The sequence below is a fragment of the Hyaena hyaena genome, unplaced genomic scaffold (genome assembly GCF_003009895.1).
Source record: "Hyaena hyaena isolate Hyena2069 unplaced genomic scaffold, ASM300989v1 scaffold_137, whole genome shotgun sequence".
Lineage (NCBI taxonomy): Eukaryota > Metazoa > Chordata > Mammalia > Carnivora > Hyaenidae > Hyaena > Hyaena hyaena.
In genome coordinates this window covers 2,475,492-2,495,651 of record NW_024080769.1, presented here as the reverse complement: position 1 = coordinate 2,495,651, position 20,160 = coordinate 2,475,492, and the positions used below count along the sequence as shown (strand labels likewise).

The following is a 20,160-nucleotide window of genomic DNA, read 5'->3' as shown; positions in this document are numbered from 1 at the left end:
CTTGAAGAGGAGTGGCTGAATGGGATTTCAGAAGCTGCAGAGTCAAGCATGCCTGCCTCTAGTGAGAGAGAAGAGCAGTCTTAACAGAATACCAAGCCCTTGAGCTTTCTCTTGAGATCCTGGCCTTACCTTGGGGCCAGGAATTGTAAAGTGCCCGTGGCCTTTTAGTGTCTTTGAGTTTGGGAGCAGGGTGACATTTGGGGGAGCTAGTTGTTCATTATTTATGGGGGCAGAGAGGAGAGTGTGTTGACTGGTGGGAGGTAAGGCCAGAGCAGAAGCCAGCAGGGAAGGACTTTGATGTTAGGCTAAAAGTTACAAAGTCTTAATGGATCCTGGACCCCTGTACCCCCAGCCCTCCATGTTTGGTTCTGCTTTGTTCTAGACTCCAGCCCCTCACTCTTCCTGTGTTGGGCAGGGTTCATACCGTCTGGCCTGTTTTTTAGCCCTGGTTCCGTGGGGCTCCACACGTGCCCCTATTGTGCCAGGCGGGTATTTCTGAAACCTTCACTTAACTCTGCCCTAATTAAACTCAACGGAGGAGGCTTACACATCAGAAGGTTGCCACATGCTGAGACTCTTTCTTCTGGCCTGTCTAAATGATAGAGAACCTGCCATTTTTCTGGATGTGGCTTAACTGCCTACCTGGTGTCCTGGGAGCTTGAGGCTCAGTAATCTTAGCCTTCAACCCTACAACCTCTCCACCTGCCAACTCTTCCTGTTGCTCAGGTGTTCCTATGAGTCCAGCAAAGTTCAGAAAAATCAAGCACTGTCCACAGCTTCCTTGGCTGTGCAAGTAGGTAGTTCTGACAGGAACTAACTAGAGTAACAGACCTACTGGTTTGGGATTTTATCTTTTTTTGAGAGTAAACATAGAGAACTGCCGGCTCTCACCCTTCACAAAACGGTTGACCGTTCAAATTGGTTTGACCCCACTTTCAAATGTTGGTTAAATTATCCACTTTCTATTCCCAAGTACATCTGTCCCTCAGCCCCACAACACACACACACTTTTTCTAGAAAGGTAGGTAGGCTTTGGCCCTTAGCAAAACTTGCTCAGCAGGCTAAGTAGGAAATCTCGGGCCATACCGCCTAACTGTGGGGAGGTAGTTGAGGTCGCCAACATGCATCTGTGCCCTAATTTTAGCGGATTACTTTCAGTAACATGTTCCTTAGGAATGATATCAGCTTGATGTAGAGGAGGTTAAGGGGCTGGAGAGATGAAGTGCAGCCTCTGGTTTGGCAGGAATTTCTCTGTCCTGGCAGCAGCTGGGGAGGGACAGGGTCAGGGTTTGAGATCTGGAAGGTGGGTTTCCCTGGAGAGTCAAGAAATGTGCTTCCATCACCTACTGAAGGTGCTAATCACACTGATTAGTCCTGGGAAGGAGTCAGCTCATAAGCCCTCTAGACCTTGCCAGTTGCTAACAGGGCTCTCCCCAAGCCCCAAGGAGTAGACTCAGTTCTGCTCTGGGCAAGCATGGCCCTGGCCGAGGCTCTGATGTAGAGCAGAGATTGGAATTACTGGCAAATAGAACTTTGGGGGAGTCTTGCTCTAGGGAACTGGCCTGTGCTTAACTCCTGCTGATGAACCCTGGGGTCTGGGCCTCTGGGAGACCTTTCCAGTAGGAGTGGGATAATAGACCCAAAATATGATCCTCAGCTCATGTGGGTGTGTGCTAGAGTCTCGGCAAGTACTGGACAAAGAGACCCTAGGGAGCCAAGAGGTCAGTAGAGTGAAGAGGAAGACCCTATGGGTATGCAGTCACAGAGGTAGCAGCTCACAGATGCTGCCTCCTTGGAGCTGTCCTTGGTGTCTCCCTTTTCTGCTGATTCTGCCCATTTTGAGGGCCTCTCCCAGGACTCTTGTACAGAGAGTCCTTACTGCTGTCTTTTATACACCGACTCAGAAGTTTCAGCTGAAAGGAGATCACCCGGTCCTACCTCCATTATCTTTCAGATGAAGAGACAGGTTCACGGAGGGAAATACCCTGAGCCGAGCTCACACACCAGCTCAGGAGCACAAACATGGACAGGGCCTAGGGCTCCTATTTCACCAGCCAGGCTTCTGTGCCCCACCTTGCTCTAGAAGGCACAGTTTATTATTCATCCAGCAGATGGTCAGGACCCACCAGGTGCCTGGTGGTTGATGATTAGACCTGGTCACAGTGCAGGGAGCTTGCTGGTGGCAGCGGTGGCAGTGGAGAAATGTAGAGGGAGAGGCAAGGAAACAGATGAACACGTTGAATCACCAATCACCAGAGAGGTGCATCCCAGAGTAGGGGCCATCTCAGATGATTTCATGTGTGACTCCTGTCTTCTCAACTCATCTACAGATTCCCTGAAGGCAGCGGGATGTCTCCCACAATTCCTTTGCCCATTGCTAAGGGTCCCTAGAGATTGTTGCCGATGGAGTGGGTACGTTTTGCCGACCTGGCTTGCAGAGTGTAGGTTTTGATGGGTCCATCAGCCATATTATCGTGGCACTGGTTTCTAGAAACATCTGAGGGCCAGAGGAAGAAACCAAGCAGCTGGTGTCATGGGAGTGGCCAACATCCCCTTTATGCTTGTTTCTTCCTGGACTTGGATTTATAGGGTGGTGTCCAGTTTGAGAGGCAGGGACAGTGACAGGCCAATCTCTCAACTGCCTGGAGCACCCAAGTCCCCTTGTTGCCTAGGGTTTTACCGCCTCTCAGGCATCCCTGCGCTCATCGCATCCCGCTCCTCCCTTCGGTCAGCCCAGCCTCTTCCCATCCCCACCCCCTGGGCCCCCGCCACACTTGGCGCCAGCACTGTGTTTCTAAAATGAAAGCTCACTTGGCCCTCACCGCCCTCCACCTGATTGCAGCCTTACCTCCTGCCACCCCCAAGCTCCCAGCACACTTTAGCCTCACTACTGAGTGTCTCTTTGTTCCCAAAACTGCCGCCCTCCTTAGGCCTCTTCACCTTTGTGAGACTGTTCCTCTTGCAAAGTTATTTGCTTCTTTCTCTGGAAAACGTACTCGTCTTCAGGACTCAATCTGAATGTCATTTTTTTGGTCCCTGACTTTCTCAGTTACTTCTGGGCAGCCACAGCCCCTGGTATAGACGTTCTTCACAGCACGAGGCCACGTTACATGGTGACTGACCTGTGTCTGGCCACCGTGTCTGACCCCATAAAATTGTATTCTCCCGGCAGCTGGGACAGCTGACCCCTCCTCAGCCCCAGCAGCCGGCCCAGGGCACTCCGTACGTTTTGGTCGGATGTATGAATGAAGTGGGTGCCCATTGTTCTGCTTTTAGATTCTAAGCCCTGCCAGAGCCCACTGGAGGCCAGTCCTGGCAGTCTTCCAGGAGTCGAAGCCATCAGACCCCACATGGAATCGAGTGTCTCATGTCCAGCAGCTGCTGCACCCGTGACGGAGAGACCGTTTCGTGTGCTCGTGGGCGTCACTGGGAGTGTGGCAGCCCTGAAGTTGCCTCTTCTGGTGTCTAGGCTTCTGGACATTCCTGGCGTGAGTATCCTTGTTAGAGAGGCATGGAAGCCTCTGGCCTTGAGGAGCTGCTGCTCCCGGGGCCAGCCTGTTTTGTGTAGCGCATGGGGTTTTTGTTACTGGTAGTGTTTGTGGAAGCCCTCTGTGTGCACTGGTGTGTAGGGGATCCCCGAGTCAGAAGGTAGATGAGCGGGTGTGGACAGAGCATGAGTGGAGGAATGCCTTGCTGAGTGGAGGGTTTGGCTTCCCATATGTTGGCCCTGGTTCCCTGAAGTTCTGGCATGGGAGGAAGGCCAGCTGGAGAAATGCGGCACATTCACTGGGTCCCCTTGCCGCCTTGGGCTCCCCACCCCAGCTTCCACTGCATCTTGAACGCTGCCGCTCTGTTCTCCCTCCTTGTCGGACGCCATGGCTGTCCTGTGAGTCCACCTGCACTGGAGCCTTAGGGGCACCCCGTTGCCTGTGGCTCTGGTGTCAAACTGCTCCTGCAGGTGTTCAGAGATGCCTAGGGACCACCACAGTGTATTGAGGAGGGGTACCTTAATTTTGGTCAGTTTTGTGTATTTATATATTTTTTAATATATTGGGGTTCTGGGGCAGATTCTTCTGTGGGAAAAGTTCAAGGCTTTAGACCGTGTGAAAGCCAGCAGGTAATAACCTCATTTCCTTGTCTAGCATCTAAGGTCCTACATTTGTCTGTTGAACTCCAACTGCCTACACTCCACCCCGATGCCTCTGCTTTGGCCTGGCCCCTGCCAGGCTGTGCTGCCATCCTGCTCCTCTGCCTCTCTGATTTCTACACAAATACTTCACAAGAAAACCTTCCTGGCCTGCCTCATCCCATGTGGCTTTGGCCTGCTCCTTTTAAAACTCATTTGATGAGGGGTGGCTGGACAGCCAGTTGGTAGAGCACACAACTCTTGATATCCAGGTTGTGAGTTCAAGCCCCAGGTTGGGCATAGAAGTCACTTAAAAATAAATAGGAACACCTGGGTGGCTCAGTTGATTAAGCGTTGGACCTCGACTCAGGTCATGATTGTGCAGTTTGTGGGTTTGAGCCCTACATTGGGCTCTGTGCTGACAGCTCAGAGCATGGAGCCTGCTTCAGATTCTGTGTCTCCTCTCTCTGCCCCTCCCCCACTCGCACTCTGTCAAAAATGAATAAACATGAAAAATAAATAAATAAATAAATAAAATACTGGGGGCACCTGGGTGGCTCATTTGGTTAAACATCTGACTCTTGGTCTTGGCTCAGGTTGTGATCTCATGGTTTGTGAGTTCGAGACCTGCGTTGGGCTCTGCACTGACAGCATGGAATCTGCTTGGAATTCTTTCTGTCCCTCTCTCTACCCCTTCCCTGCTTGCATTCTCTCTCTCCCTCTCAAAATAAATAAACTAACTAAAGAAATAGATTAATAAAACTCATTTGATATATTAAAGAAAAACCAGAGAGGTGCCTGGGTAGCTCTGTCCATTAAACATCCGACTCTTGGTCTCAGCTCAGACCTTGATTTCAGGGTCGTGAGTTCAAGCCTCACACTGGGCTCTGTGCTAGGCGTGAAACCTACTTAAAAAAAAATGGGCTCAGAGGGGAGCCTGGGTGGCTCAGCTGGTTGGGCGTCCAGCTTCGGCTCAGGTCATGATCTCACAGTTCGTGGGTTCAAGCCCCGCGTTGGGCTCTGTGCTGACAGCCAGCTCAGAGCCTGGAGCCTGTTTTGGATTCTGTGTCTCCCTCTCTCTCTGACCCTCCCCTGTTCACGCTCTCTCTCTCTCTCAGAAATAAATAAAAAACATTAAAAAATTTTTTAGAAATGGGCTCAGAGCCTGGAGCCTGCTCCAGGAGCTATAGGAGCCAATAAGGCCCTAGTCAAAAAAAGGGCACATAGGAGCCTGACTAGAGTTTGACCACATCTTGGCCAAGATGTGGGATCATAGGTTGCCTTTGATATTACTCATGTTGTTGCACGTTGCTTTTGTGGTGTGCGCTGCTGGGGCCCAGGCTGTGCTTTCCCCCTGTATCTGCCCGGTGGGTAGTGGGTAACTTAATGCGGTGACGCTGGTGCATGTGCCCAGTGTGTCCAGCAGGGGGCAGTGCTCACTAGCAGATGACCATGTCAGTACTGAAGGCAGGGGTGAGAAATCTTTCATTTTTTTTCTTCTTACTTTGCACAAACTTCTACCCAGAAAGTCACCTCCTCAGCCCACCCCTCATGCTGGGACTAGCAGTGAAAGGCCGCCAGGGATGCCAGCCAGGTCTGAAGGGGGAAGGAAGGGGAGTCTCATGGCTGCTCTGAGGCCAGGCACTGGGACTGCCCAGCAGCACCACCTGTGGCCTCTCCCGACCCACACACATGCCCAGAACCTTTGGTACAAGCTGGCTAGCTACACACGAAGTAGGGGGAGGCCTGGGACCTGGAAAGGGTTGTTGCAGCAGTGACAGCCTCTGCCCCGTCTGGAGGGAGGGAACCATGCAGTTCCCTTTTCCCAGAGCCCCAGAGCAAGTGGATTTCCGGACTGGGGGTGAGTGGGGGCAGGGCGTCCTATCCCAGGAAACAGATGGGCAGCCTCAGAGCGGAGGGAAATGGCAACTCCACAGCTTCCTGTCATCCCACACAGCCAGCATTGACAGGGGTGTGAGGAGAGGGTTGCCTGAAGTGGGGAGGCTCTCCAGCCCACCCTAGGCCTTCTGGCCTGGCGCACTGTGGGGGACAAGCCTTGTCTAGAACAGGAACTTGGCCCTCCTTTTCTGGCTGGAGTTGAAGCTGAAGGGCAGGCGGCCAGAAGGGCACTGACCTAGAAGGGAAGACTCCCTGACTCAGCCTCTTAGAGCCTCCCTTTCTCATTTATGTTTTTTCTTTTTTTAATTTATTCATTTTTGAGAGACAGCGTGTGAGTGGGGAGGGGCAGAGAGAGAGAGGGAGACACAGAATCTGAGGCAGGCTCCAGGCTCTGAGCTCTGAGCTGTCAGCACAGAGCCCAACACAGAGCTTGGACTCAGGACTGCGAGATGATGACCTGAGCTGAAGTCAGACACTTAATCCACTGAGCCACCCAGGTGCTCCCTTCCTTTCTCATTTAAAACAAAGCTGATTACTGGGGCACCTGGGTGGCTCAGTCGGTTAAGAGTTAAGCATGTGACTCTTAAGCATCTGACTCTTGATTTCAGCTCAGTTCATGATCTCAGTGTGTGGGTTTGAGCCCCACAGTGGGCTCCGCACTGTGCAGAACCTGCTTGGGATTCTCTTTCTCTCCCTCTCTCTCTGCCCCTCCCCTGCTCATGCTCTCTTTCTCTCTCAAAAATAAACTTTAAAAAAATAAAATAAAATAAAGCTGATTACTGCCACCCATCCCCTGAGGCTCTTGTAAAGGCTTCGGGAGGGATAGAAATGAAACAATTTCTCATCTTGTGTCAATAACAAGGTGTAGCTCCTGGCACACCGAAGCACTTAACAGTGTTCCTTTCCTCTCCGTCACCCTCTCCTTTCCCTTTGCTGTCATGTCCTTTGGGCCAACCACGTGGTGGGGTTGTTGGGTTGGCAGGACAGCCCATGTGGGAAAAGCCACAGCCCCTCCGCTCCTGTGGAGGGGCCCGCCACCCTCTCACCTCATCCTCCAGATAGAACAGCCCTCCGGAGAGCCTGGGTTTGCTTGGGGGAGTCCTTGTTAGGTGTAGGTAGCCAAAGGGGGATCCTTGCTTGCCTCGCTCCCCTCCCCCCACCTCCGACACTCCCATGCTCCCTGATGGTACTGATCTGCCCAGTGTCCTCTCTCTGGGTCACCCCCAGGAGCGGTCTTTGTCGCTTGGCAAGATCCTTCTCAGCCCCTTGCCTCCATCATGAATTCACATGCTTGGGTCTCCCCTGAGCTCCCTGGGCATCTCGATAGTTTGACCAGCAGAGAGGACGCTGAAGTGTGGGGCGCAGGGGGCTGAGTGAGTCTACAGACCTGGCTCATAACTGCAGGCATACTTCGTTCAATTGTGCTTCGGAGATACTGAGCTTTCTTACACATTGAAGATTTGTGCCAACCCTGCATTGAACAAGTCTACTGGTGACATTTTTCCAACTGCATTGGCTCACTTTATGTCACATTTTGGTAATTCTCATAATATTTCAAACTTTTTCATTATTATATTTGTCATGGTGATCTGTGATCAGTGATTACAACTTGCTGAAGATTGAGATGAGTTAGCCTTTTTAGCAATAAGGTACTTTTTAAAAAACATTTGCTTTGGGGAGAGGTAGGGAGGGACAGAGAGAGAGGGAGACACAGAATCTGAAGCAGGCTCCACGCTCTGAGCTGTCAGCACAGAGCCTGACGCAGGGCTTGAATTTAGGAACTGTGAGATCATGATCTGAGCCAAAGTCAGATGCTTAACCGACTGAGCCACCCAGGTGCCTCCAGCAGTAAGATACTTTTAATGAAGATATTGTTAGAAGTGGGTGAGAGAGAGTAAAGCATCCTTCAGGCTGAGAAGGCACTTTGAGCCACCCCATACCGTTCATAGAGATTTATTCAGGGTAACTTACTGATGAGCGGGAGGGAGGGCAGAAACGTTGGGCAGTTGAGGACCCAGGTGCTGTGCAGCTATTCTCTGCAAGATCTGGACCTTAATCCACAGCTTTTATAGAGGGAAGGGCATTGTGGTGAGGTCAGAGTAGTTCTCTAATGTGCCATCTCTGTGCCAGAGGAGCTCTGCTAGTTTTCAGAAGCGGTGCCCTCTGTGCGTGTGTAGTGGTTTTCTAAAGTGATGCCCTGGGGCACCTGGGTGGCTCAGTGGGCTAAGTGTCCACCTCTTGCTTTCAGCTCAGATCATGATCTTATGGTTCGTGGGTTCAAGTTCCTCACAGGGCTGTGTGCTGACAGTGCAGAGCCTGCTTGCGATTCTCTTTTTCTCCTCTCTCTCTGCCCTTCCCTGCCTCTCTCTCTAAATAAATAAACAAATAAACAAACAAAAACAAAAACAAAAAAACCCTTTGCACCCTTGGCAAAAGTATCCTCTCTAGCTTTTGCCAGGGCAGGAGTCAGCAGGGCTGGAGCCAGAAGGCGATTTCTAAAATTTTTTACAGTACTTTTTAAGTTTATTTTGAGGAAGACAACATGTGAGCAGGGGAGGGGCAGAGAGAGAGGGAAAGAATCCCAAGCAGGCTCCACACTGTCAGTGCAGGGCCCAATGCAGGACTCGAACTCACGAACCTTGAGATCATGACCTGGGAGAGTCGGACACTTAGCCGACTGAGTCACCCAGGCACCCCTGGAAAGGTCTAAAGGTGGAGAAAGCATGGGGAGTTGGCAGGCCTTGGGCTTAGAGAAGATTAAGTTTCTAGAATGCCTGTCAGAACATTCAGGGCTGCCGAGGGTGAGGGGAAGAAGTTCCCGCCCATGCGCAGTGTGAAGTGAATGCTGCTTCTCTGGAGGACCGTTCGACAGTGTCTGGAGAGGGCAAAAGTGTTCACAGCTCTTGATTCATCCAGAGGGTTGAATCTTGCAGTGTGCCGAAATTCACCCTATGTAGGAGGATCCTCATTATAGCATTGCTTATAATTTCAAAACAAAAATAAAAGTGGGAACACAATGTCCAAGGAGAGAGCGAGCTTTGGTGCCACCTCCCAGTGGATGACAGGCGCTGTTCCGAACAATGGCTGCATCTCTGTGTTGATGTGGGATAGTCCTCAAGATAGAAGTGAAATGAGTTTGGTGATGGGAGTTAGCAAACTGTGGGCTACAGGCTGAATCTGAACTCATTACCTGCTTTTGTATGGTTTGTGAGCCGGAATGGTTTTCATATTTTCAAGTGGTTAACAAATTTAAAAAAGAATATTTTCAGAACACAAAATTACGTGAAATTCAAATTTGTGTGTCCATAACGCTTTATTGAAACGCAGCCACACATTTGTTTAAGTATTGCCTATGACGGCAGTCTTGCTTTTACAGAGTTGAGTCGTTGTGACAGAACCGAAAATAGTATCTGGCCCTTTATCGGAAAAGTGTGCTGACTGCTGGCATATTGTCTGGTTCCTTTTATATGCTCACATATCTGAGTTACTACCTGCAGATTTTCCTCTGGAGGTAGTTACCTCTGTGCAGTAAAGGGGGGCAGGGAAAGGAGACTTGCATTTGGCATCATTCTGCTCAATCTTAATTTTCTCATCTCTGTGTACAGTCAGTGGGACTCTTAGTGGGAATATGATTGAACGTTCTTTGTAACTTTATGCTTTTTTATTTTTAATGCTCACGGAGGAAAGGAAGCAGGAGAAACACGACCCGGTTTGAGGTTTTCCTTTCTCTGGGCGGGCGCCACCTGCCTGCTCTGTGGTCCTGTTGTGCAAAAGGGTATGTTCGGCAGTAGTGCTCTGAGGCGCGTACCTGGCCTGCTGCTGCCTTGGCCGGGCCCTTCTGTCCCTGGCCTGCTCCTCCAGGGGCTCTACTCTGCAGTTCCAGTCTCGAGAATTTTCTCCAGCTGGGAAAGGCTGCAGAGGGACTGGCAGCTTGGTCTCACTTGAATGGCAGGAAGGGCTGGTGAGCCTGGAACACAGGCTCCCCCGGGAGGCCCCTGAGGAGGCCGAGGAGAGCAGCTTTCCCCACAGAGCCTGGTGGGAAAGGGCAAGGGCCGCAGAAGGCTTGGCCAGCGGAGTGAGCAGGACGGGCCCCTGAAAGCCATGGGGTTTAAGTGGCTCCTGGCTCAGAAGGGGAAACCAGGGTCAGAGAGGAAGGGGATTCGCCAAGACCCTCTCCCCCACGCCCTATGGCCCCCATGTATATAGTAGGCTCAGTAACTGTTTAACAAGTCAAGGCATCGTTATGAGCTGGAACATTAGGAGTTGGGACACCCACGTAGCCAGCCTGCACACTCGCGGGGTTTGTTCGTGAGGCCATCTCTTCCACAGCTCCCCACCCTGTGCGCTAACTGCTCTGGGCACCAAGAGCCCTTTTTCCTAGAGTATACCCACCACCCCCACGCTCAGGTTCGGGTCAGCATTTTGGCCCTTCCCCAGGCCCTGGGCACTGCCAGTGTCCACACTGGTCAGCACAGCATCGGCGTCTCTGCTGTGTGGGTCGGCCCAGAGGCCTGAGCTACCAAATCTCTGGGTTCCTTGCCTTGCGGGTCGTATCGGGACAGGTGCTTCCCCTTTAGGATCCTTGTCAGCCTCCCGTGGAGCCATCCTCACACACCCTACTAGAAACACCTGCTCCTTTCAGGTCACTCGGCTGGGCCTCCCCTTTACTCGTATACACCAGAGCTGTGCTGTCTAATACCGTAACCACTAGCCACATTCAAATTTAAATTTAAATTATGAAAATTAAATAAAACCCAAACTTTAGTTTCTCAGTCACTCTAGCCACGCCTCAAATGTTCAGTAGCCATATGTGGCCAGAGACTGCCCCACGGGATAGCATGGGTGTGACATGTTTCTCTCACTGCAGACTCCTGTGGGATAATTGTGCAGAGTGGTGGCTCTCAACTGGGGCAGTGTGGCCTCCCAGGGGACATTGGACAATGTTCAGAGACATGTTTGCTTGACTTGGGCAGGGGGTTCTGCTGGCTCCTGGTTATAGTAGGTAGAGGCCAGAGATGGGATTGGAGGGGAGATGTCAGGCCATGGGATTTGTCTCATCCTATGGCCGTGACAGTGCTGCTTCCCAAGATCCTTTGGTAGTCGGCCACAGAGGCCACCTGGGCCAGACGAGGGGCCTGAAAGTCGAAGTGGAGGCATCGCCCCCAAATATGTCTCCGTTTCCCCGCTCTGCCTCTCCAGGAACCCCAGATGGGATCGCTAACGTACCTTCAGCAGAGGAAAGGAAACCAGACTTGCCAACTGGTTTCAGGAAGGAACCTCTGTAAATGCCAGGCCAAATGCAGACAGCTTATATGATAAGAGTCTGGCCAAACCTCAGTCACATCACACAAAGACGGTCAGGTCTTAAATATGAGATATAAAAACTCTTGGCAGGGCTCTCACCAGGGGACCAAGCACAGAGCTGCCTTTCAGGAACTCTCTAGCATGGGGGCGATTGTTTTCATCCCAGCCCTGCTTCTGCCAGGACCCATGAAGGGTGTAAGAGAAAGGAGGGGCCTTGCCTTTAGGAGTTTTCTGCCCCACCAGGGCTCCTTGACATTTGCTAGGGGAAAGGTCAGGGTGGGTAACACAACATGTCCTTTTTTTTTTTAAAGTGTGTGCAACCCTAGGACCTAGCCCTTGGCTCCTAGGACGTTTGGCAAAGTGAATGAAAATGAAAGAACAAAGCCCATGGGGCTGATGAATCAGATCAAGTGACATCCTTCTAAAACCAGAAAAACTGGCCTGGGCCTGCTGGACAGCATGGGGGTCAGGGTCACTGCCAAGGAGAGGTAGCTGCTTCGGTGGGGTCAGGGGATGGTCAAGGGGAAGGTTGGCTCATCACATACTCTTCATTTGAGGTAAGGACATTGACCCCGGGAAGCTCCGAAACAATGGCTATGCACCCTGGGAGGGTTGCCAGAGAAGGGATTGATTTAGACACTGGGGAGGAGCTCAGAGGAATAATTCATGCAGGAACCCAGGGTGGGAGGGTCACCTGGCTCCCTGGTCAGAACTCCCTAGGGGCCAGGGGAGGTGGAGCTCAAACCGTGAGGGGGATGTAGGCAGAGTTGAGAGGGAGGAGGGAGCCCTAGAACAGGACCATTACCAAATTGGGAATGTTTCTGAAGGCTGGCCCTGGGCACAATCCTCATTTGACAACTGGCAGGCAGTTTGGGAGTTAGGGAAAATAGGGGAACTAGATCTGGAAGCTGCTTTCTACATTTCAGAAAAGAGGATGAACTAGAATGTTCTTTTTTTAAAAAAACATTCTTTAAAGTTTATTTATTTATTTTGAGAGAGAGAGGAGGGAAGGGGCAGAGAGAGAGAGGGAGAGAATGAGAGAGAATCCCAAGCAGCCTCCACGCTGTCACAGTACAAAGCCTGATGTGGGACTTGAACCCACAAACCGCGAGATCATGACCTGAGCCGAAACCAAGAGTCGGTCACTTAACTGAATGAGCCACCCAAGCACCCCAGAGAGGACTCATTTTTTTTTTTTTTCCCATCTCTCACACCCACCCTGTGGACCTTAGGGAGGAGCTGTTCTCTTGACCTTGTTCTGTTCAGGATTTTTTCTTAAGATTTTATTTTTTATTTTTTAATTTAAAAAATATTTATTTACTTATTTTGAGAGAGAAAGAGAGAATCCTAAACAGTCTCTGCACCGTCAGTGCAGAGCCCCAGGTGGGGCTTGATCTCATGAACCATGAGTTCATGACCTGAGCTTAAATCAAGAGTCGGGTGCTTAACTGACTGAGTCACCCAGCTGCCCCACTGCCATTGTTCAGAGCCAGACAAGGCTTGTTTAGAGCTGTCCTAGAGGGGGCTCCGGTGCTCAGTGGGAATTTGGTTTAAATGACCTTTCAAAAGGTCACCGAGGTTTTGTGCAAGTTCTGGGGATGCTAGGTTCTAAGGGGGAGTGAGAGAGTGGATGTGTGTGACAGCTCTCCAGCAGAGCTAGGGGCGGTGGGCCTTCTGAAGTCGTGCATTCTGCCTCCCTGAGCCTTCTACTGCCTGGTGCCCGCTTCGCTCTCACATGCTATGCAGAATGCTGTCTCTTGGTAGGCAGGAAGCATGAGGGGGCCTCAGCCAGACAGTAGGGAGGGTTGGCATGGACACGCCCCATCCCAAGAGGTGGCTGTTACGCAATGGCCGCAATACCACCATTATCGAGTAGGAATGTGGGCCGGGCAGTACCAGAGCTTTTAGTTTTCAAGAGAAGCCAGGAAATTAGATTTTCTATGTGAAATCTCCCGTTTTGTATATATTGGCTCAAAGATATGTATAACCTCATGCAGGCCAAATAGCGTGTCTGCAGGCTGGGTCTGGCCTGCATGCCACGCATGGTTCCTCTTCTAGTCACTTGATGGCTCTCTCTTTGTCACCCTGGACCCCTCTGTCTCCTGGATAAATGTCCCCCAAAGATAGGATTTTCTGTCCCCTCCCAGCTGCTGCTTCTGAGCCCCTTTACTCTGCTGTCTTAGTTTAACATCTCATTTTACAAATGATGGCCATTAGTTCCGCTGAGCACCTTAGCCCTCCTCCCTGTTTGCTTTTTTAATTCCTTGTGAATGAGTAGCATGAAGGTGAACTTTGTTTTTGCCCCATGAGTAAAGGGCACGCTTCCAGGTCTGGTTTCCCTGGAGTCTGTCTGGAACCAGAGCCCCCGAGGCCTGGCCTAGAAGCAGAGAAGGGACCTCCTGTCCTCTCGCTGGGGCTTGGAGGCAGCCACTGCGAGTCAGGCCCCAGCTCCCCAGTACCATGGCCTGCAGAGGGCAGGGTTGCCGTGTGGATTAGAGCTCAGGACCTGTGAGCCACTTTGAGGTGGCCCCTCCTGCCTTCCAGGGCCCTCCTGCCCTGCATTCCTTCCCGTCTGCCTCTGTCTTTCTGCCTGAGTGGCGGGAGCCTGCGGCTTTATATGCACTGGGCAGTTGGTGACTCATTCCTCGGCAGCCCCTCAGATAGGGAAGTGAAACAGCCACATCTGGTGGGGCCTGACCTTTGGGTGACAGCGGAAGTGGCTATGCAAACATGGGGCTCCCTGCGGAGGAGGGAGAAGTCTCCACAGCCCGGCTGTGCAGAAAGCCCAGCCTGCCCCGTATGGCCTCCAGGCCGGTGGCTCTGGTAACAGTTTTCTTTCCGTCTCTCTCCCCGCCTCCATTTTTTTTTCTCTTGGTGACAGCTGGAAGTAGCAGTGGTCACAACCGAGAGAGCCAAACATTTCTACAGCCCCCAGGACATTCCTGTCACTCTCTACAGCGACGCTGATGAATGGGAGGTCAGTGCTGGGGGCCCCCAGGGCTTAGTTCCGTCGTGTTTCCACCCACAGGGCAGGAGTGTCCTCCCTGCAGCTCCTGGTCCTGGTGGCCAGAGCAGACAGGCCCGGCTCAAGTCCGTGGTCGGGCCCCTCTGGGCAGAGGCGATGAGGAAAACATCTGTCTAGCTTCTGGCCTGCAGGAGGCCCGGAGTCTCCTCCCAGCCCAGGCAGAGCTCGGCGTTGGCCCCGTGCCTGAGGTTGAGTGTCCTTGTACTTATCTGGGCTGATGAAACCACAGAGGAGCTCTGTTCCCACCACCCTTGTCCACGTGGCTCCCAGTGTCGGGCCTGTCGAGAGCGCCTCACTTCCCACGGCCGCTGGGCTCTGCCTCCGCTCTCCCGCGGAGGGGCGGGCACCGGCTGGTTCACCAGACTTCGAGTGTGGGCCTCACAGGGGTGCCCTGCCAGGCCTTTTTAAACATTCTCAGCCTCGAACATTTCTGGCTGGCCTGTCTTCTTCACCCCACCCCCTCCGTTCTCACCGCCGCAGAGCCCTTCCACTGGCTTGGACAGCCCAAGCATCCGCCTCTAGCAGACAGGCCAGGAGTTCCCTGCCAGATGTCAGTTCTCTTGAAAACCAAACCATAAAGGGAATAGCTTGGAGAGACAAGGGGCGTTTGTTTCCTCAGGCCTGGTTTCTCTCAGGCTGTTGGCTCCACAGCCGGTGCTCACCAGCTCCGCCAGGAGAGGGAACGGCGGTGGACTCAGGCAGGGGCGCTCAGGTGGTCATCCTCGGTTTCTGACGTCGTGTACCTGGCCTTCGTTACCCCCCTACCCCCCACCGCGTCCTCCTTCCATGCCGAGAGAGTAGCCAACTTAGTGACCCCATTTCCTTCCCTCTGCCAGATGTGGAAGTGCCGATCTGACCCAGTTCTCCACATTGACCTACGGAGGTGGGCAGACCTCATGCTGGTGGCTCCTCTGGATGCCAACACCCTGGGGAAGGTGGCCAGTGGCGTATGTGACAACCTGCTTGTGAGTGACTCTGCCTTCCTTCCTCCCCTCCCTGGGCCTCCACTCCCCATTTTCTGAGCTGCAGGATTGCCTTCATATGGGATTCTTGCCCTGGAATTCTTTCATGGTGGGCTGGTTTACCCCCTGGGCCCCCTGACCCCCCGCCGGGTCTCAGCGGTGTTCCAGCAAGTGGGCAGACGATGGATGCACCTTGTGTGCGCTCTGTGAGGGTGTCCACCTCTCACCTGCCCCTTGACACTTTGTCCGTCGTTCGCGGGCTGCCCTCCACGTGGTCTGCTGTTGGTCTCCCTGCCCAGTCCCACCATCTACCCTGCTTAGCTCTGCTTTCTCCCCGGGATCTGGGAATCAACGTGTGCAATCTGATAAGAGTGTTTACTTCCTCGTGGATCTCTTGTGCACACTTATCTCTCCAGTGGCATTGGCCACGAGGCAGAAATGCGGTTTTCCTGTATGTTCTGGGAAGCTCAGAGGGGAAGAGAGAAGCAAGGCTGAGCGGTGCCAGCCGATGGATGGTGGAGGAGAGGAACAGAAGTCCAGCTGCACAAAATGGAGACTGTCTTTGGTCTAAGGGACCTCCAGGGACCTGTTGTCCTAAGAGACCTTGTTTATGCGATCATCATGGGAGGAGCTAGGTGTGTGATCTCTCTCCCCTCTCCCTCTCCATTGGGACCCTGCTTCCCTCGCGCACTGAGTTTTTTCCTACCATGAGCCGGGCCCCATGCTGAGGGACCCACAGGACACATGGAGTTCCCGGTCTGGAAGGAAAGGGTTTTGGTTACCCATACAGGTGAGAAGGCAGTGTGCTCTGGTGTGTGGTACAGTCTTAAATGACCCCTGTTGGTCCTTTGACAGTGGACTCACCGCTTTGCTGGGCATATAGTAAATGCTCAGTGAATACTGTACATGCAAGGTAATTATTCTACTTTGGCAAAGAGCAAGGAGTTTTTCACAGTTTAATATGATGAAGGAGTGAATAATGAAGCTGGGTCTAAATTTTTGGTGGTCAGAAAGGAGGTTAGTCTCCCTATATGCTTGTTGATGGTGCGTAAGGTACTTCCCAAAGAACTTGCTAGTGACTGAAACATCATTTGAATAAGCACGTGGTGACTGGAAGAAGAGCAACACACAGATTGTAGGGCAAGGAGCAGGAGTAGGGAAGTAGAGAGAGGGGTAAGCCTAGGGGCAGTGCTATCAGGAAGGCTTCCCGGTGGGGCTGGTGCATGGCTGACTGTGCAGTTGGAGCAGGTGAGGCTCCTGGCCACTTTCATCTCAGTACGTCTGGGCCGTGTGTGACCTCTGGGCTTCCCACCAGCTGGCCAGCACCAGTCAATATGATGAAACACAGTGGCCTCTGGGAGCCATGCCCCGGGCTGGGCTGGCTCTCAGAGGGCTTCTTCTTCCCCTCCAGAGCTCTGCTTCCTTTTTTTTCATCATAGCTGCCCCTACTCCCTGAAATCTTGGGGGTTCCCTCCTCCTGAGTTGGCTGACCAGTGGAATATGTTCCCCCAGGATTTTTTTTTGCCTCTAAAGGTTTCTCTTGAAGGCACAAATATTTCAAGCAATTACACATCTCAAAGTTCAGACTGTCATTATCCTTGCTTTGTGGCACTGTCCTCACTCAGAAGGTGTTTTATCCTTTCATCCCTGAAAAGATGGCCCTGCTGCCCCCTTTCCTCAGATCTTGTCCCTTTTCCAGTGCCTAGAACTCATGGGGCCTTCAGAGCATGCTGTGTGTGACCTGTGCACAGACCTCTGGGCCCTTGGCCTGGGTGTGTGCATCTCCATCTGCCCTCTGACCCACCCGGGCCCTGGCCCCTTCTGTGTGCTGAAGAGCCCAGCAGCGGGGCACCTGGTCGGCTCAGTCATTAGAGCATACAACTCTTAATCTTGGGGTTGAGTTTAAGCCCCACATTGGGTGTAGAGATTACTTTAAAAAATTTTTTTTTAAATAGCTAAGCAGATCTAAAAAGAGGAGGTGACTTCCCTGGGTCACCAGTCAACTGGGAGCTGGTCTCCTGATCAGGATCTAGGCCTTCTCTCCACCAGGTGGGTTCTCAGGGACAGAGCCTGAGGTACTGAACACAGCATTGGCTGAACAGCATGACTGTAGGAACTGATGCCTCCTCTAGTCCCTCCTGCTGCCAGAAGGTTCAGAGGAGCTGTGGTTTGTCCAGGAAGCGCTGAGCTTCGAGATGAGGTGGAAAAGCTAGAGAGGCATGAGACATCCTGGTTTCTTTTCTGGTTTGGTGTGCTTTGCTCTGAAGACGCTCAGAAACCCCAGCCCAGCCCCCACCATACGCCACACTCGGTCAGGGGACTCTTCTAGGTATGTTTGTGGCTTTTGCAGAAGCAGCAGGTGGCACGGGGCCAAGAGGAAGTGTGACTGAAACTGTCCACTCAGCCCAGTTGCCAAATTGGGTGGACTTGGTGGGAAACAGATGCTGGTGTCTGGGACGATGCAGGCAGCCTGATCCTGAGGCTGTGTGCTGTCCCACTTCCTTCCTGTCCCTGGGAACGGGCAGGGGGCCCTGAGAGGGGTGGGCAGCAGCTCTGGCCTGGTCACGGCATCGTCTTCTGGACTCTGCCATCTTTTCCCAGATGGGCCGTGCTTCAGGGAAGGGGTGTGCTGACTGCTGTCTCCCCATGGGGCCCACAGATGGGCAGGAGGTGCTGGAGCACCAGGGCCCAGGGGAGCATCCTCCTGCGGGCCCCAGGGCTTATTTCTCCCCTGGACAGCGCCTGGTCCAGGGGGCCTGTGCCTGTATTAATCATAGGAGCTCCTGTTTCTGGAGTATATACATGAGGCCAGGCCCTGCGTGAAGAGCTTTAAGCATGTTCACCTCCTGTGCTCACAACCATCCAGTGAGCTTTTGCAGAGAGGAAGCTAAGAGTCGGGTTAAGTTACTCCCCCAGGTTCTCACAGCTAGCAATAATAGTACATAGCACGGCCAAGATTTGAACCCAGGTCGACAGGATTCCGCAAGTCACTGAACCAGCGGGTCCCTCTCACAGCTGCTGTGGATTTGGTGGGATGGCCTCGGTGGAGGACCACATGGGGTGGCGTGCAAAGCTTCATGCCCCGGATCATAGTTTCCATGGGGAATGCAACTCCCCCATCTGGGAAACAGGACAGCACCTTCTCTACGGGGTTGCGGTGAAGGTGCACCGGAGAATACGTATCAGAGGGTTTTTGTCACATGGCACGTGTTCTCATTGCCAAACTTTAGTCGGCCTCAAAGTTGAGCCTGTGTTGGGGTAGGTGGGCCCCACCTGATGAGTGGTCTGGGCCTTTGCTTTGGGGGTAACTGTGAAGCTTGACTTCTTCTCCCCTGGCTGTTTTCTGTCTGCGGAGTATGTCCCACAGTGGAGAAGCCTTGTGCTTCGGCTCAGAGAGATCCAGAGAGATCTCTGCATGGGAGTGGAGGTCCGCGTGGAGGTGGCTGGGCCATCGTGAGTGTTGGAGGACCTCCTGTGTGTCAGGCCCTGTGCCAGCACCTGCAGGGAGGGGACAAGGGGGAGGGGTAAGGAGATGCAAGGTAGGGGAATACCGAGAAATAGCACCCGATCATCCCAAGCCCACAGTTGGCTATGACCCAGAGGATGGTGGGTGGGATTTGGGAGTGCTTTGGGGGGGGGGGGCGGAGCAGCAGGCACCCACCTGCCCCACTCCAGCCCTTCTTCACAGACCTGTGTCATCCGCGCCTGGGACTGCCGAAAGCCCCTGCTCTTCTGCCCTGCGATGAACACGGCCATGTGGAAGCACCCCATCACTGCGCAGCAGGTGGGCCTGCTCAAGGCCTTCGGCTATGTGGAGATCCCTTGTGTGGCCAAGAAGTTGGTGTGTGGAGACGAAGGTGGGCATCTGGACCGGCTCACAGCCCAGGGTCGTAGAAGGGCTCAGCTCTGGGGTCATACTCCAGTGTGATGTGACCTTGGGCAAACCCATTCTCTGAGCTCTGCTTTCTCATCTGGGAAATGGAAGTCATAGTTCCTCTCAGAGTTGGTAGGATTGAACGAGGTAGTATATGTAAAGTGCCTGCATTGTCCCTGGCATGCAGCCCAGGTACAGTGCATGGTGCTCCCGTACCTATTACTGGGGCCTGCCCTGGGGGTGCCTTGGAAGGGATTTGATGGGTCTGGCTCACACAGAGAGGGTTCTGGCCTTCAAGGCCTTGGGCTTTGGGTGGAGCACTCAGAGGGGCATTGAGCAGGGTGGGTGGGGGATGGGCCCTGCCTCAGTCAGCGGGCCACAGCAGAACTTTGCTCCCTAGGTCTAGGGGCCATGGCTGAGGTGGGCACCATTGTGGACAAGGTGAAAGAAGTCCTCTTCTGGCATGGCGGCTCTCAGCAGAGCTGAACCTGGCATTTTTGTTGTGTGTCTCCCTCTGCACTCCGCGTGTTTTCAGGCCAAGTCTGTGAAGAAGGTGGACATTGGCAAAATATGGTGAAGACTTCTGGGTTTGCTGAGTAGGGGTGTAGCCTGGGCCCGTTCCAGAGCCTCCCCAGGGGCCTGGCTTGCTCAGGTTAAATTAGACCAAAGTTCCAGGTCCCAACTTCTTTCCAACCAAGAGATGGCTGCTCTCTGGGCCCCTCCCCACATTCTCCTGGGATGGCCACAGCAAGCCTGTATCTGCGTGGTGCTGTGTTCGGGGAGGGGGACTGAGGGCTGACTGAAAACCCCTGATTTTGCCTCGTGGGCGGAAGTCGCTTCAGCTCCTTGGTGGGCTGCCTGGCTGCCATGCAGTTGGGGAAGCCTATAAGCTGGCAAGATGCTCAGATTCTCCACAGACTGTGCTGTGAGATTGGGAGTCCTGGGGAATAAAGGAAGGTGACCTTTAGGA

The 20,160-nt window shown here is 53.0% G+C and overlaps 1 protein-coding gene across 13 annotated transcripts in view; it reads left to right on the top strand.

The window, feature by feature from the left end:
• PPCDC (phosphopantothenoylcysteine decarboxylase) overlaps positions 1-20,160 on the top strand; it is a 24,515-nt gene extending 4,355 nt beyond the window's left edge. For 6 of the 13 annotated variants that reach the window (XM_039238135.1, XM_039238139.1, XM_039238137.1 and 3 more), the window contains exons 2-7: positions 3,277-3,488; positions 14,211-14,306; positions 15,191-15,319; positions 18,672-18,769; positions 18,992-19,173; positions 19,591-20,160. In XM_039238135.1, the coding sequence (XP_039094066.1) occupies positions 3,277-3,488; positions 14,211-14,306; positions 15,191-15,319; positions 18,672-18,769; positions 18,992-19,173; positions 19,591-19,676 (803 nt within the window). In that variant the 3' untranslated portion in view covers positions 19,677-20,160. The other 7 variants (XM_039238136.1, XM_039238142.1, XM_039238143.1 and 4 more) reach the window with 7 other exon arrangements.